The sequence below is a fragment of the Loxodonta africana genome, chromosome 14 (genome assembly GCF_030014295.1).
Source record: "Loxodonta africana isolate mLoxAfr1 chromosome 14, mLoxAfr1.hap2, whole genome shotgun sequence".
Classification (NCBI taxonomy): domain Eukaryota; kingdom Metazoa; phylum Chordata; class Mammalia; order Proboscidea; family Elephantidae; genus Loxodonta; species Loxodonta africana.
Window position 1 is genome coordinate 20,244,281 of NC_087355.1, and position 19,307 is coordinate 20,263,587.

Consider the following 19,307-nt stretch of genomic DNA (forward strand, 5'->3'; position numbering starts at 1 on the left):
TTGCCCCCAGCTCATCTTGGATCACTGTCCCTGCTGACCAAGAACAGCCCCACCCCCAGAGACACTAGTCCTCACAGAGACAGACATTTCCACTGACCTCACCACAAACTCCCTTTTTGTGATCCCATTCAGGTGTCAAACACACAATTTCTTGGATTTTCCTGCAAGTTCTGAGGTAGCCTCTAAGCCTCTAAGGTACGTACTATTATCATCACCCCCATTTTACAAACTGAGGCTTAGAATGAATAAAACGGCCAAGCAAAAGCAAGATTCAAATTCAGATTCAACTTAAGAACCTGAGTTCTTACCACTCTTCTGTACTGCTCTTCAATTTTTAAAGACTTTATTTCCTATACCACATACCTCATACATGCTGTCATCTTACACACACACACACCCTGTCTCCTGGTGGAAAAATAATTCTCAGGACAAATGACTGTATTCTGTAATCTAAATAAATTCTGATTAACAGGTTCTTCTTTTTTTTTGGTTGGTTTGTTGGTCACTCTAACATTCTAGGTTGGAAAGATAAAATTGAAGCTTTTCTTATTCAAATTTCAAATGGAAAGTTTTATAACATAAAACTCCACTGACAATCAAAAGGAAACCAACCCATTGGTTTGCACCAAGCACTCAGCAACAAATCCCTGTGGAATGAGTGGCTCCTACTGAACCTACATGTACATAGGAAGTAAGAGTCCTGGTTTTTATAACTGTCAAAGGAGAGTTCTCTGCCTTATCTTGGCAAGGCAGTGGAGAAATCAGTACTCAGATGTATTTCTGCTGGGGGTAAAGACTGGTACAACACCTGTAGAGGCAATTTGGCAGTATTTATTGCAATTTCACTTCTGGGAATTTATCCTACAAGTATACGGTGCACAAAAGAAATGATATATGCATGAAGTTATTTACTATAGCATTGTTTTTAATGACTAAAGATTGGAAACAACCCAACTTCCATCAGTTGGGGACTGGTTAAATTACAAAATGGAATAAAATTGAATGCTATACCATGGTTAAAAAAACAGTGTTTACAGGTCCAGCCGCTGTAGCCAGATGGCCTGGGGTTAAGTCCTGCGTTCTCTGCAGCACTGGGCTGGAAGTAGCCACCCTGGATCCTGAGATCCATCTGCTAAATTTTCAGGGATTTTGCCAACTACTTGTCAAGTATGGAGACTGTTAAAAATTATGTAAGTTTACGATTAAATAAACTATATCAAAAACAAAGATAATACTGAAAACTCGTTACCTTCTAATTATTTTACTACATGTTATTATTTTCTATGTCTAATATTAATCTAACAATGGACTCAAACATACCACCAATTATGAAGGTGGTGCAGGATTGGGCAATGTTTCATTTTGTTATACATAAGGTCACCATGACTCAGAGTCAACTCAAGGGCAGCTGACAACAACAACACATCTAATTGTATCTATATATCAGGTTATTTATGTCTATTGTATCTGTGTGAAGGGAATATTATGTAATGGTGTCCAGTTGAGTACCTCTTCTCAACTCAGTATTCAGTGTCTTCATGTTGGCAGTTTGAAACTGGTTATGATGGGAGTATTTACACCACAGAAATTGGTAAACTTTACAAATTGGGTTTTTTTTTCTTTTTCTTGGAGAGCCATTTGTTAAACATTTATCAGCACACCGCTGGGTAACTGTGACGTGTACTTCAGTTTTATCTTCTGGAAAATTGGAATAATAACAGCACCTACTTTATGGGATTATTGTGAAGATGAATGAGTTAATATACATAAAGCAATTAGAAGAATCCCTGGCATGCATTAAAGTCAATATAAGGTTATCTCTTCTGTTTATTATTATTACTGATAAAAATCTTCAAGCTTCAGTGTTACTTAAAAAAAAAAAGTCTCCAAAGAAGGCTCATAAAATTATGTATAGAATGCTATCTTTTGGATATAAAACAAGAAAATTTTAAAACATATGTTCATAATTTACTGTATTTGCATAAAGCAGCCTTGGAAGGATAAGCAAGAAATGCATAAAATTGGTCTCCTCTTTGCCTTTGAATAGAGGGGTGGGGAAAGTAGGTAGATGGAGGACATAAGTGACAGTAAGACTTCTCATTGTACATTGCATTTTCACTGAATTTTATGTTTTTAAACTATGTGAATGTATTACCTATTCAAAACATTATGTTAAAAAAGAAAAGATTTCATTAATTCATCAAGCATTTCTTCTATATCTGCTGTAACCAAAATGCTATAGAAGACACCCTCTAAGGATCAAAAAAGACACAGAAGGAGACTATGGCCTCTGTGCTCCAAGAGTACAAGCATGCTCAAAGCACACACAGTGAGAATAACCTGGGGCACGGGGCAGGCATGAGTCTAATCAGAGGCATATAAACACTTCGGGATTTTGTATTTACATTATAATGAAATGAAATGCTTCTTCAACTGTACTTACCCTGTTGTATAAGGGATGTTTATGCCTCCTAGATTAATACTTTCACATCCAACAATAAATAGGGTGGAGAAACACAGTAAAGACACACCACTGCAGATCATTGCTAGCTTTGCAGATTCTCTCGCACCAAGTTTCAGTTTTTTTATAATGTAGCCTCCCAGGACAATACCAACACCAGCGCTGGGGACAATAATAACACCTAGGGAGAAGAAGGGAAGGACAGGATTAATTTGAAATAGTGTACATAATTATTTGTATTTTCAAGCTATTTTATTTCTATTTACTCATTAGTACTAGGGTAAAGAGTAAAAACTTATTATAATCAATAAACCTTCAGAGTGTTCACATACGTTTATACTGCATTTTATATAGTATGATATTTTATAATTTTTATTATAATATTTTATAGTATAGCATTATTTTCAACAGATATAATCAACAAACGACATATTCAGCATATATACAAAAATTTTACAAAGCAATAAAATAAAGACAAACAATTCATTAGAAAAATAAGCAAAGACTCGAGTAGGCATTTCACCTAAGAGGAAATCCAGATGACCAATAAACACAGGAAAGGGGTTCAACTTCATTTCCAAGAGGGAAATACAAATTAAAACCACAGTGAAACACCACTACATGCCAAGTCTGACAATACCACGTGCTGGCAAAGATGCAGAGCAACAGAAATTCTCAACGCTGCTAGTGGGATGTACATTGCTACACCTACTTTGAAAAATAGTTTGGCATTATCTAGTAGAGTTGAAGATATACACGTCTTCATGTATGTACAATCAAGCAATTCTATTCCTGGATCTATACCCTGAGTAACTCATGCACACAGGCAACAAAAGAAATAGACAAGATATAATAGGCCCAAACTGAAAATAAAGCAAATTCCCATTAATAGACAAATTAACTGTAGTATATTCATATAATAGAGTATTACTATTCAGCAATAAAATTTAAGAGCTATAGCTGTACACAACTATGTGGATGAATCACACAAACACCATGCTGGATGGAAGAAGCAAAACATAACAAAATACACATGATGTTATTGCATTTGTACAAAGTTCACAAACAGGTAAAACTAAGCCAGATTGTTTAAGGATGCATACACAGGTAGTACAGCTACAAAGAAAACCCAGGAAGTAACTGCCATAAAAGCCAAGGTAGTGGTGCTGTGGGAGGGCGAGATCAGGAAGGGATACAGAGGGCTCCTCTGGTGTTGAAATATTTCATTCCGTGACCTGGGTAATAGTTACACAAGTGTTCATTTTATGATTATTCGTTATCTCTAACTTTTGTTTTATGCACTTCTTGTGCATTGTATTTCACGGTTAAAAAAAGAAGTTGAAAAAGAAATAGGGTGTCTGCCAAGAACTTTACTATCTAAAAGAGACTAACAAGTTCATAGATAATTAAAAAACAAAACAAAAACCAGTTACCATTTGGTTGATTCTGACTACTCATGGTGACCCCATGTGTGTCAGAGTAGGACCATTCCATACGGTTGTCAGTGGCTGATTTTTCAGAAGTAGATCACCAGGCCTTTCTTCTGAGGTGCCTCTGGGTGGACTCAAACCTCTTACTTCTCCGTGTGTGTTAACAGTTTGCAGTACCCAGTGACCTCAATGGGTAATTAGAGTATGATAAAATAATTACACAAAGGGTAGGGAGAATATAGCAAAAGAAGCAATTGAGTCTTCCTTGGGAGAAGTCAGGGGAGGCTTCACAAAGGTGAAGACCCAGTATTTGAGCTGATACTTGACTGATGAGGCAGAATCTTTGAGATTTGAAAGATGCGGTGGAATCTTCCCAATGAACTAGTGCAGAGAGAACGTTCTACACAAAGGAAAGAGACACAGAGAGGCATAAGAGAACAGAACTGGGGATTCAGAGCAGTCCAAAATATTGGGAGTGTGGAATGAAAGCTGCTAGGAAGTGACTGGACATGAGCGAAGAGCAGTAAGGGAAAGTGAAGCCATGAGAGACCATGGAAAGTTCAGGCTGGTTCTCTGGGCAGTGGGAGGTCACTGAAGAAAGCTAACAGGAGTCTGACATGATGGGAATTGCATGCTACAAAGATCATTTCTGGAACTGATATGGGAGACAGCTTAGATGGGGTCAGAACCAGAGTCAGGGAAAGGGATCAGGCAAGCCACAACAAGGATCTATACGACAGCACAATGAATTAGATAAGGAAGATAGGGAGAGAGGAAGGACCATTGGACGACCCCGATGGTGGTAAGGATACGGAATACAATGAGAAAGGAATATGGGGGAGCAACACAATGAATTCCATTTTAGACACAGTAAGTGTGAAGGGCCTGTGGGATAATCAGGTAGAAATGCCTCACACACTTATACATGCGGGCCTGAAGCTCAGGGAAGAGCTGGGCTTGGTAATTTATAATCTGTAGATAAATTCATGGCATAGATAGGAGTTTCCAGCAAGACTGCATGGAGTAATAAAAAAAGGAAGCAAAGTCAAAGCCCTGGAGAACAAGCATGCTAATGGAGTATCATAAAAAGATGCATCCACAGAGAAAATTCAAAATGAGCAGCCACAGAAACAGGAAAGAAAAAAAAAAATGTTTTAAGGTAGAAAAAACTTGGGCTTCAGACAGATTTCAAATCCTCACTCCATCTTTTGTAGTCACGTGATCACAGGCAAGCTTCTTAAGCTCTCTAAACCAGATTTCTTTATTTTGTCACAGAAATGGCTACCTCTCATGTTAGGATGAAGATTACGATGTTATCTGTAAGTAGACATGGTACATAAAAACATAGTAGGCACAATACCAATTGTAGCTATTCTCACTACAGCTGTGCCAAGTAGGCAACTAGGTGATTGGAGATCTTGGCAAGAACAAGTTTAAGACTGTTTTGAAGGAAGAAGCCAGAACGCAGAGGGTTGAGTAATCAGTCGTAAGAATCTTAAAACAAAACAAAACAAAACAAAAAAACCCGTAGCCATTGAGTTGATTCCGACTCATGGCGACCATACAGGACAGAGCAGAACTGTCCCACAGGGTTTCCAAGGCTGTAAATTTTCACAAAAGTAGACTGCCACATCTTTCTCCTACAGGACGGCTGGTGGGTTCGAACTGCCAACTTTTCAGTCAGCAGCTGAGTGCTTTAACCACTATGCCACCAGGGCTCCTTCATAAGGATCTAGAGACTGGAGTTCAGACTGTTCTTTCTAGAACTTTGGTTGTGAAAGGAAGGAGGAGTATGAGTTTGAGTTAGAGGGAGGCCAAGGTAGAGCCGGGGCTTTGTTTGCTAAGATTTCAGAGAGGATTTAAGCATATGCTCATATGCTGAGAAAAATGGACTGAAAAGGAAAGATTGAATATGGAGGAAACAGATTACCTACTGACAACGCAAGATCCTCGAGAAGTCAAGAAAACATGGAATTAACAGCACAGATGGTCAGATTAGCCCTGGATAGGAAGGGAGAGGCCCCTTCCTCTGACCTGGGAATGAGATACGGGAAAAGCAGATAAGACATTGGGTGGGTGATGGCCCCACAAATGGTAGTTTTTCTGTTTTGCTATTTTCCCATTATTTTGGAAACATAATGTAATACATGTTGTAACAGAACATTTGAAAAGTAAAAAGGACCAAATACCCACTGCTTACATTCTCGCATATTTCATTTGCCTTTCTTCTAAGCCTTTTTCCTTATAGAACTGATAACATGCTGTAGATTTAATTTTTTTTTAACAGCTTTGATTTTTCTGAACATTTTATTGTATTTTAGGTGAAAGTCTACACAGCAAATTAGTTTCCCATTCAACAACTCATACTCAAATTGTTTTGTGACATTGGCTGCTATCCCTGCAATGTGTCAGCACTCTTCCTGTTTCCACCTGTCTAGTTCCCCTGCCCCTCCTTGCCTTCTCATCTTTGCTTGTGAGCAAATATTGCCCATTTGGTCTCATACAGTTGGTTGCTCTAAGGAAAAATTTGCTCCCAGGTGTTATTGTTTATCTTATAGGCTTATTATTTGGCTAAAAGCTGATCTCCAGGAGTGGCTGCAGATCCAAGTCAGAAGACTGGCTAAAGGCCATAATCTGAGAGGTTCCACTAGTCTCTATCAAAACAGTAAGTCTGATCTTTTTTATGAATTTGGATTTTGTTCTACATTTTTTCCTGCTCTGTCCAGGACCCTCTATTGTGATCCTGGTCGAAGCGGTTGGTAGTGGTAGCTAGGCATCATCTGGTTCTTCTGGTCTCAGGCTAGAGAAGGTTGTGGTTCGTGTGGGCCATTAGTCCTTTGGACTAACTGTTTCCTTGAACCTTTGGTTTCCTTCACTCTCTTTTGCTCCAGATGGGAGGAGACCAATAGGTGTGTCTTAGATGATCATCTGCAAGCTTTTAAGGCCCCAGACGCTACTCACCAAACTAGAATGTAGAGCATTATCTTTATGAACTATATTATGCCAATAACCTAGATGTCCCCAGAACAGCTTTGATTTTTTTCTTTGGTATAATTGAAAATGAAGTCAACTCTTAGAGGGAAGGGATATTAAGAATTTTAAAATATAGCAAAGGGTTGGAATAGCCATTGTAGGAAAGTGGAGTGAGCACTAAATAAGAATATAAAACAGGCTTGGCAAATGGAGAGTACTGTGAGTCCAGGTGATAGTCAATATCAGAAATCTGCAGCTGCATCAGGGTGCTCTGTGGGACAGTTTGCTCTGGTATGTTCAACAACCCACATACGGAGCAGAGGAGGAGGGCAGGATTCATCTGAGGACTGAATTTTTTTCTGGCTCACATACCTAGTAACAGTTCTAGCCACCTGGAGACAGGATGTGAGAACTTCCAAGATGCCAATAATCAAACTAGCTCACACGACCAGCCTATTAGGGCATATCAAAACAAAACAAAACAAGATGCTATGACACAGTATTATAATAAATAGAATAACTTATTGATGGCTCAGAGACAACAGCCAATATCAAATCATATAAAAAGGCAGATCACAACAGCTTCAGCAAGCCACCAAAACAAATAATCAAGAAACCTTCCGGAGGAAGAGAATTTCCTGGAATTGCTGGAGGTAGAATTCAAAAGATTAATACACAGAAGTCTTCAAGAGATCAGGAAGGAGATCAGGTGAAATGCAGAAAAAACCAAGGAACACACAGATAAAGCAAGAGAGGAACTTTAAAAGGTTGTATCTGGGCATAATTACAAATTTTAACAGGCTGCAAGAGCCCATAGAGAGAGCAAACAGAAATCCAAAAGACTGACAATAAAATTTCAGAATTAGACAACTCAATAGAAAGTCATAGGCAACAATAGTCAGAATAAGTGAGATTGAAGACAGAGCACCTGACACCAATTTTTTGAGGAAAAATCACATAAATGAATTTTTGATAAAAATGAAGAAACCCTAAGAATTATGTGGAACCCTATCAAGAGGAATAACCTACGAGTGATTAGAGTACCAAAACTGGGGGATAACAGAAAATACAGAGAGAATTGGTGAAGATTTGTTGGCAGAAAACTTCCCTGACATCATGAAAGATGAGAAGATATCTATCCAAGAAGCTCATAGAACCCCACGCAAGGTAAAAGAAAAAAAAAAAAAAGCCAAAAAAAAGGTCACCAAGACATATTAAAATCAAGTTTGTCAAAACCTAAGATAAAGAGAGAATTTTAAGAGCAGCTAGGGGTAAACAAAAAGTCACCTACAAAGGAGAGTCAATAAGACTAAGCTCTGACTTCTCAGTAGAAATCATGCAGGCAAGAAGGCAATGGGATGACATATATAAAGCCTTGAAGGAAAAAAAAAAATGCCAGCCAAGAATTATATATTCAGCAAAACTCTCTCTCGAATATGATGGTAAAATTTAGGACATTTCCAGATAAACAGAAGTTTAGGGAATTTGTAAAAACCAAACCAGAATTACAAGAAATACTAAAGGGAGTCCTCTGATTAGAAAATCAATAACATCGGATAACAACCCAAGGCTAGAAACTAAGGACAGAGCAACTAGATATCAACCCAGATAGCAAAGTCACAAAAGTAAATCAAAGCTGAAAATAGGAAAACAGAGACATCAATACTTAAAAGATGACAACATTAAAACAAAAAAGAGGGACTAAATAATGTAGTCATAGATCTTTCATACAGAGAGGAAGTTAAGGCAATATAAAGAAATAAAAGTTTGGTTTAGACTTAGAAAAATAGGGGTAAACATTAAGGTAACCACAAAAGAAACTAACAATCTTACACATCAAAAGAAAAAACATAAAGACTCAGCAAATACAAAATCAAAGATAATGAAAAAGATGAAAAGAAAACATATTAAAAAAAAAAAAAAAACTCAGCACAGAAAATTAAGTGGAACAGAGAAACTGTCAACAACATGCAAAAAAAAATCAAAATGACAGCACTAAACTCATACCTACCAATAATTATGCTAAAAGTAGACTAAATGCACCAATAAAGAGAGAGTGGCAAAATAGATAAAAAAATCCATCTATATGTTGCCTACAAGAGACACAGACTTTAAAGACACAAACTAAAACTCAAAGGATGGGAAAAAATATATCAAGCAAACAACAGTCAATAAAGAGCGGGAGTGGCAATATTAATCTCTGATAAAATAGACTTTAAAGCAAATTCCAACATGAAGACAAGGAAAGGCACTATATAATGATTAAAGGGTCAAAACACCAGGAGGACATACTGTAATAAATATTTACACACCTAATGACAGGACTCCAAAACACATAAAACAAACTCTAAAAGTATTGAAAAAAGAAACAGACAGCTCCACAATAACAGTAGGAGACTTCAACACACTGCTTTCGGTGAGGAACAGAATATCCACAGAGAAGCTCGATAACGATATGGAAGATCTAGATGCCACAATCAACCAACTTAACCTCATAGACATATACAGAACACTCCACCCAACAGCAGCCAAGTATACTTTCTTTTCCAATGCACATGGAATATTCTTCAGAATAGACCACATATTAGGCCACAAAGCAAGCCTTAACAGAATCCAAAACATCAAAATATTACAAAGCATCTTTCCTGACCATAAAGCCATAAAAGCAGAAATCAATAACAGAAAAGCAAGAAAAAAAAAATCAAATAAGTGGAAACGGAACAACACCATGCTCAAAAACTACTGGGTTATAGAAGAAATTAAACACAGAATAAAGAAATTCATAGAATCAAACAAGAATGAAAACACATTCTACCAGAACCTTTGGGATACAGCAACAGCAGCTCTCAGAGGCCAATTTACTGCAATAAATGCACACATACAAAAAGAAGAAAGGGCCAAAATCAAAACATTAAACCTACAACTTGAACAAATAGAAAGAGAGCAGCAAAAGAAGCCCTTGGGCACCAGAGAAAGGAAATAATAAAAATTAGAGCAGAATTAAAATGAAATAGAGAACCAAAGAACAACTGAAAGAGTTAACAAGACCAAAAGCCGGTTCTTTAAGAGATCAACAAAATTGATAAACCATTGGCCAGACAAAAGAAAAATAAGAGAGGAAGCAAATAACCCAAATAAGAAATGGGATGGGCAATATCGCAACAGACTCAACTGAAATTAAAAGAATCATAACGGGATACTATGAAAAATTGTGCTCCAACAAATTTGAAACCTACATAAAATGGACAAATTTCTAGAAACACACTACCTACCTAAACTAACACAAACAGAGAACAACTAAATAAACATATAACAAAAGAAGAGATTGAAAACATAGTTAAAAAAACTCCCAACAAAAAAAAAAGCCCTGGCCCTGAAGGCTTCACTGGAGAATTCTACCAAACTTTCAGAGAAGAGTTAACACCACTACTACTAAAAGTATTTCAGAGCATGGAAAAGGATGGAATACTCCCAAACTCATTCTATGAAGCCAGCATATCACTGATACCAAAACAAGGTAAAAAAAAAAAAATTTTTAATGACACCACAAAAAAAGAAAATTACAGACCTATATCCCTCACCAACATAGACACAAAAATCCTCAACAAAATTCTAGCCAATAGAATTCAGCAGCATATCAAAAAAATAATCCACCATGACCAAGTGGGATTCATACCAGATATGCACAGATGGTTCAACATTAGAAAAACAATCAATGTAATCCATCATATAAATAAAACAAAAGACAAGAGCCACAGGATCTTATCAATTGACAGAAAAAAGGCATGTGACGAATCCAACACCCATTCATGATAAAAACTCTCGGCAAAATAGGAGCAGAAGGGAAATGCCTCAACATAATAAAAGGCATTTATACAAAGCCGATGGCTAACATCATCTGAATGGCTAGAGTTTGAAAGCACTCCCCTTGAGAACAGGAACCAGACAAGGATGCCCTTTATCACCACTCTTATTCAACATTGTGCTGGAGGTCCTAGCCAGAGCAATTAGGCTAGAAAAAGAAACAAAGGGTATCCAAATTGGTAGGGAAGAAGTAAAAGTATCCCTATTTGCAGATGATATGATCTTATACCCAGAAAACCCCAAAGAATCCACAAAAAAACTACCGGCATTAATAGAAGATTTCAGCAAAGTATCAGGATACAAGACAAACACAAAAATCAGGTGGATTCCTCTATGCCAACAAATAGGACTTCAAAGAGGAAATTGCCAAATCAATATCATTTACAATAGCCCCCAAGAAGATAAAATACTTAGGAATAAATCTAACAAAAGACTTAAAAGACCATACAAAGAAAACTACAAGGCACTACTCCAAAAAAACAAAAGAGACCTACATAAGTGGAAAAATACATGTTGCTCATGGATAGGAAGACTCAACACTGTGAAAATGTCAATTCTACCTAAAGCAATCTACAGATACAATGCAATCCTGATTCAAATTCCAATGACTTTCTTAGTGAGATGGAGAATCAAATTACCAACTTCATATGAAAAGGGAAGAGACCTCAGATAAGTAAAGCATTACTGTAGAAGAAGAACAAAATGGGAGGCCTCACATTACCTGATTTTAGAGCGTATTATACCATCATGGTAGTCAAAACAGCCTGGTACTGGTACAACAATAGATACACAGACCAATGGAGCAGAATTGAGAATCTGGACATAAATTCATTCACCTATGAGCAGGTGATATTTGACAAAGACCCAAATTTCATTAAATGGGGAAAAGACTGTCTCTTTAACAAATGGGCTGGCATAACTGGACATCCATCTACAAAAAAAATGAAACCAGACCCAGACACCATGCACAAAAACTAACTCAAAATGGATCAAAGGCCTAAATATAAAATCTAAAATGATAAAGATCATAGAAAAAAAAAATAGGGACAACATTAGGAGCCCTAATACATGGCATAAACAGAATACAAAACATAACTAACAATGCACAAACACCAGAAAAGAAACTAGATACCTGGGATCTCCTAAAAATTAACCACTTATGCTTATCCAATGACTTCACCAAAAGAGTAAAAAGACAACCTATGGACTGGGAAAAAATTGGGGGGTACAACATATCCAATCAGGACCTAACCTCTAAAATCTACAAGATACTGGAAAATGTCAACCTTAAAAAGACAAATAGCCCAATTAAAAAATGGCCAAGGGATATGAACAGACACTCCACCAAAGAAGACATTCAGGCAGGTAACAGATACATGAGGAAATGCTCACAATCATTAGCTATTAGAGAAATGCAAATCGAAACTACAATGAGATGCCATCTCACCCCAATAAAGCTAGAATTAATCCACGAAACACAAAATAATAAATGTTGGAGAGGTTGTAGAGCGACTGGAACACTTATACACTTATACACTGCTGGTGGGAATTTAAAATGGTATAACCACTTTAGAAATTGATTTGGTGCTTCCTTAGAAAGCTAGAAATAGAACTACCATATGATCTAGCAATCCTACTCCTTGAAATATATCCCAGAGAAATAAGAGCCTTTACATGAATAGATATATGCACACCCATGTTCACTGCAGCACTGTTCACAATAGCAAAAAGATGGAAACAACCTAGGCGCAGTTACAGAATTAATTACTGCCTGGTCTTGTGCTATCCCCATGATTGTCTGTGGATCTGACCATTGTGATCCATAGAGTTTCCATTGGCTGATTTTCAGAAGTAGATCACTAGGCCCTTCTTCCTAGTCTGTCTTAGTCTGGAAGCTCCGCTGAAACCCATTCAGCATCATAGCAACACACAAGCCTCCACCGACAAATGGGTGGTGGCTGGACGTAAAGTACACTGGCCTGAAATCAAACCCAGGTCTTCCACATGGAAGACATGAATTCTACCACTGATCTACCAATGCTTCTCCTCCCCACATCTGACATAAGACGGGGATGTAGGAGAGGCAGCTGGCCTGTGTTGAACTGAACAGGATATGCCACAATCAAAGCTACCAATACCTAAAGAAAAGACTTAATGGAAGAACTTATAGGAAGTCCTTCTAGGAACCCTCCTGAAACAGATAAGCTGGTAGGGCAGCTAGCCTAGCACAGGGCTGTTGCAGACACACTGTTAAAGATTTGATCCTCTATTGCTTCAGTTAGAGGAGACAGTGTCAGATAGATACAGCCTTCACCAGCCACAGCTTCCTCTGTTAAGTACCCTATGGAAAGCACAGTGAGGTTCAGGTGGGGCCAGCAAATAGAGAATGCTCTGGAATTTCTAGCATGCCCTTGCTGAAGTTATTAGGAAAAAACTTCACAGGAATTACGTATTTCTAAAAATCTCAGCCTCTTAAAACAAGATACCACTACACACATATTAAAACACTGACAACTTCAAATGTTGATGAAGATGTAGAGCAACAGGAACGCTCATTCACCACTGGTGGGAATGTAAAATGGCACAGCCACTTTGGAAGCCAGGCTGGCAGTTTCTTACAAAACTAAACATAAGCTTACCACATGATCCAGCAATCACACTCCCGGGTATTTGCCCTAATGAGTTGAAAAGTTATGTCCACACAAAAACTGGCAGCTTTCTTCATCATTGTCAAAAATTGGAAGCAACCAAGATGTGTTTCGTAAGTGAATGAATAAACAAACTGTGGTACATCTACAGAAAAGGAAGTTATTCAGCCATAAAAGGAAATGAGCTATCAGGCCGCTGAAAGACATGGAGGAAATCTAAATGCCTATTTCTAAGTAAAGAAAACCAGTCTGAAAAGGCTACATAATATATGACACTCTGAAAAAGGCAAAACTATGGAGATGGTAAAAAGATCAACGGTTGCCAGGCACTCCAGGAGGGATGAATAGGTGGAGCATGGGGCATTTTAAGATGAGTGAAAATATTCTTTGTGACGGGGAATTGTGTACCCATGACATTCTGCATTTGTCAAAACCCATGTTGTAGAAAAATGAAATTGTCAACAACACACAAAAAAAGACATCAAAATGACAGCACTAAACACATACTTATCTATAATTACACTGATTGTAAATGGACTAAATGCACCAATAAAGAGACAGAGAGTCTCAGACTGGATAAAGAAACACGATCCGTCTATATGCTGCCTACAAGAGACACACCTTAGACTTAGAGACACAAACAAACTAAAACTCAAAGGATTGAAAAAAATATATCAAGCAAACAACAAGCAAAAAAGAGCAGGAGTAGCAATATTAATTTCTGACAAAATAGACTTAAAAGTTAAATCCACCACAAAGGAAAAGAAGGACACTACAAAATGATCAAAGGGACAATTGACCAGGAAGTTATAACCATATTAAACATTTATGCACCCAATGACAGGGCTGAAAGATACATAAAACAAACTTTAACGGAACTGAAAAGTGAGATAGACACCTCCACAATTACAGTAGGAGACTTCAACACACCACTTTCGGAGAAGGATAGGACGTCCAGTAAGAAGCTCAATAGAGACACGGAAGACCTAATTGCTACAATCAACCAACTTGACTTCATAGGCCTATGCAGAACACTCCACCCAACAGCTGCAAAGTATAGTTTTTTTTCTAGTGCACATGGAACATTCTCTAGAATAGATCATATATTAGGTCATAAAACAAACCTTTACAGAATCCAAAACATTGAAATATTACAAAGCATCTTCTCAGACCACACGGCCATAAAAGTAGAAATCAATAACAGAAAAATCAGGGAAAAGAAATCAAATACTTGGAAACTGAACAATACCCTCCTAAAAAAAGACTGGGTTATAGAAGACATTAAGGAGGCAATAAAGAAATTCATAGAATGCAATGAGAATGAAAATACTTCCTATGAAAACCTCTGGGACACAGCAAAAGCAGTGCTCAGAGGCCAATTTATATCGATAAATGCACACATACAAAAAGAAGAAGGAGCCAAAATCAGAGAACTGTCCCTACAACTTGAACAAACAGAAAGTGAGCAACAAAAGAATCCATTAGGCACCAGAAGAAAACAAATAATAAAAATTACAGCTGAACTAAATGAAATAGAGAACAGAAAAACAATTGAAAGAATTAACAAAGCCAAAAGCTGGTTCTTTGAAAAAATTAACAAAATTGATAAACCATTGGCTAGACTGACTAAAGAAATACAGGAAAGGAAACAAATAACCAGAATAAGAGATGAGATGGGCCACATCACAACAGACCCAACTGAAATTAAAACAATCATATCCGATTATTATGAAAAATTGTACTCTTAACGAATTTGCAAACCTAGAAGAAATGGATGAATTCCTAAAAAAACACTACCTACCTAAACTAACACAATCAGAAGTAGAACAACTAAATAGACCCATAACAAAAAAAGAGATTGAAACGGTAATCAAAAAACTCCCAACAAAAAAAAAAGCCCTGGCCTGGATGGCTTCACTGCAGAGTTCTACCAAACTTTCAGAGAAGAGTTAACACCACTACTACTAAAGGTATTTCAAAGCATAGAAAATGATGGAATACTACCAAACTCATTCTATGAAGCCACCATCTCCCTGATACCAAAACCAGGTAAAGACATCACAAAAAAAGAAAATTACAGACCTATATCCCTCATGAACATAGATGCAAAAATCCTCAACAAAATTCTAGCCAACAGAATTCAACAACATATCAAAAAAATAATCCACCATGACCAAGTGGGATTTATACCAGGTATGCAAGGCTGGTTTAATATTAGAAAAACCATTAATGTAATCCACCATATAAATAAAACAAAAGACAAAAACCACATGATCTTACCAATTGATGCAGAAAAGGTATTTGACAAAGTCCAACACCCATTCATGATAAAAACTCTCACCAAAATAGGAATTGAAGGAAAATTCCTCAACATAATAAAGGGCATCTATACAAAGCCAACAACCAACATCACTCTAAATGGAGAGAGCCTGAAAGCATTTCCTTTGAGAACGGGAAGGAGACAAGGATGCCCTTTATCACCGCTCTTATTCAACATTGTGCTAGACGTCCTAGCCAGAGCAATTAGGCTAGACAAAGAAATACAGGAAATTTGGATTGGCAAGGAAGAAGTAAAATTATCTCTATTTGCAGATGACATGATCTTATACACAGAAAACCCTAAGGAATCCTCCAGAAAACTTCTGAAACTAATAGAAGAGTTCGGCAGAGTCTCAGGTTACAAGATAAACATACAAAAATCACTTGGATTCCTCTACATCAACAAAAAGAACATCGAAGAGGAAATAACCAAATCAATACCATTCACAGTAGTCCCCAAGAAGATAAAATACTTAGGAACAAATCTTACCAAAGATGTAAAAGACCTATACAAAGAAAACTACAAAGTACTAGTGCAAGAAACTAAAAGGAACCTACACAAGTGGAAAAACATACCTTGCTCATGGATAGGAAGACTTAACGTAGTAAAAATGTCTATTCTACCAAAAGCCATCTATACATACAATGCACTTCCAATCCAAATTCCAATGACATTTTTTAAAGTGATGGAGAAACAAATCACCAACTTCATTCAGCCCCGGATAAGTAAAGCATTACTGAAAAAGAAGAAGAAAGTGGGAGGCCTCACTCTATCTGATTTTAGAACATATTATACAGCCACAGTAGTCAAAACAGCCTGGTACTGGTACAACAACACGCACATAGACCAATGGAACAGAATTGAGAACCCAGATATAAATCCATCCACATGTGAGCAGCTGATATTTGACAAAGGCCCAGTGTCAGTTAATCGGGGAAAAGATAGTCTTTTTAACAAATGGTGCTGGCATAACTGGATATCCTTTTGCAAAAAAATGAAACAGGACCCATACCTCACACCATGCACAAAAAAACTAACTCCAAGTGGATCAAAAACCTAAACATAAAGACTAAAACGGTAAAGATCATGGAAGAAAAAATAGGGACAATGTTAGGAGCCCTAATACAAGGCATAAACAGAATACAAAACATTACCAAAAATGACAAAAAGAAACCAGATAACTGGGAGCTCCTAAAAATCAAACATCTATGCTCATCTAAAGACTTCACCAAAAGAGTAAAAAGACCACCTACAGATTGGGAAAAAATTTTCAGCTATGACATCTCTGACCAGCGCCTGATCTCTAAAATCTGCATGATTCTGTTAAAATTCAACCACAAAAAGACAAACAACCCAATCAAAAAGTGGGCAAAGGATATGAACACGCACTTCACTAAAGAAGATATTCAGGCAGCTAACAGACACATGAGAAAATGCCCTCGATCATTAGCCATTAGAGAAATGCAAATTAAAACTACAATGAGATTCCATCTCACTCCAACAAGGCTGGCATTAATCCAAAAAACACAAAATAATCAATGTTGGAGGGGCTGTGGAGAGACTGGAACTCATACACTGCTGGTGGGAATGTAAAATGGTACAACCACTTTGGAAATATATCTGGCGTTTTTGTAAAAAGTTAGAAATACAACTACCATACAACCCAGAATTCCCACTCCTCGGAATATACCCTAGGGAAATAAGAGCCTTCACACGAACAGATATATGTACACCCATGTTTACTGCAGCACTGTTTACAATAGCAAAAAGTTGGAAGCAACCAAAGTGTCCATCAACAGATGAGTGGTTAAATAAATTGTGGTATATTCACACAATGGAATACTATGCATCAATAAAGAACAGTGACGAATCTGTGAAACATTTCATAACATGGAGGAACCTGGAAGGCATTATGCTGAGTGAAATCAGTCAGATGCAAAAGGACAAATACTGTATAAGACCACTATTATAAGTTCTTGAGAAACAGTATAAACTGAAAAGAACACATACTTTTGTGGTTATGCGAAGGGGTAGGGAGGGAGGGTGGGAGAGGGTTATTTACTGATTAGTCAGTAGATAACAACTACTTTAGGTGAAGGGGAGGACAATACTTAATACAGGGAAGGTCAGCTCAACTGGACTGGACCAAAAGCAAAGAAGTTTCCGGGATAAACTGAATGCTTCAAAGGTCAGCGGAGCAAGGGCGGGGGTTTAGGGACTATGGCTTAAGGGCTCTTCTAAGTCAATTGGCAAAATAAATTCTATTATGAAAACATTCTGCATCCCTCTTTGAACTGTGGCATCTGTGGTCTTAAATGCTAACAAGCGGCCATCTAAGATGCATCAATTGGTCTCAACCCACCTGGAGCAAAGGAGAATGAAGAACACCAAGGTCACACGATAACTATGAGCCCAAGAGACAGAAAGGGCCACACGAACCAGAGACTTACATCATCCTGAGACCAGAAGAACTAGATGGTGCCCGGCCACAACCGATGACTGCCCTGACAGGGAGCACAACAGAGAACCCCTGAGGGAGCAGGAGAACAGTGGGATGCAGACTCCAAATTCTCATAAAAAGCCCATACTTAATGGTCTGACTGAGACTAGAAGAATCCCGGCGGTCATGGTCCCCAAACCCTCTGTTGGCCCAGGACAGGAACCATCCCCGAAGATAATTCATCAGACATGGAAGGGACTGGACAGTGGGTAGGAGAGATGCTGATGAAGAGTGAGCTAATTATATCAGGTGGACACTTGAGACTGTGTTGGCATCTCCTGTCTGGAGGGGATATGAGAGGGAAGAGAGGGTTAGAAACTGGCAAAACGGTCACAAAAGGAGAGACTGGAAGGAGGGAGCGGGCTGACTCATTAGGGGGAGAGTAAATGGGAGTATGTAGTAAGGTGTATATAAGCTTATATGTGACAGACTGACTTGATTTGTAAACTTTCACTTAAAGCACAATAAAAATTATTAAAAAAAAAAAAAAAACCCCATGTTGTTGGCATTAGGTGCCATCGAGTTGATTTCAACTCATAGCAACCCCACGTGACAGAGCAGAACTGCACCACAGGGTTTTTCAGGGTGTAATCTTTTGGGGAGCAGATCACCAGGTCTTTCTCCTGCAGAGCAGCTGAGTGGGTACAAGTCACCAACCTTTCAGTCACCACCTAGCTCTTAACGGTTACTGTACAATAGGAAGAGGGAACCTTAATGTAAACTACAGACTTCAGTTAATAATAATGTATCAATATTGGCTCATCAGTTGTAGCAAATGCACCAGACCAACATAAGATGTTAATAATTGGAGAGATGAGAACTCTCTACACGTTCCACACAATTTTTCTGTAAACCTAAAACTGTTCTAAAAAATAAAGTTTATTAAAAATAACAGGAATATAAGCACCACAAAAAAAGAAACCTTAACCTCTATGACTTCAGCACAGAAATACCTATATAAAGCCCATACTGAACGCTTATTAGGGGAACAGGGTCTCATTTATCCATAATAAAACTTTCTTCAATTCTTTGCCAACACAGGGAGACACTTTGCAGTAGGAGAGAAACATGAGAACCACAGTCTCAGGGGATTCAAGGTCTCAAGTGCACT

General features: G+C 37.8%; 1 protein-coding gene across 3 annotated transcripts in view; it reads right to left on the reverse strand.

The window, feature by feature from the left end:
• SLCO5A1 (solute carrier organic anion transporter family member 5A1) overlaps positions 1-19,307 on the reverse strand; it is a 171,310-nt gene that overhangs the window by 21,725 nt on the left and 130,278 nt on the right. For all 3 annotated transcript variants that reach the window (XM_023545758.2, XM_023545757.2, XM_064267788.1), the window contains one exon: positions 2,444-2,642. In XM_023545758.2, coding sequence (XP_023401526.2) covers positions 2,444-2,642 — 199 coding nt within the window. The remainder of the gene's footprint in view (positions 1-2,443; positions 2,643-19,307) is intronic.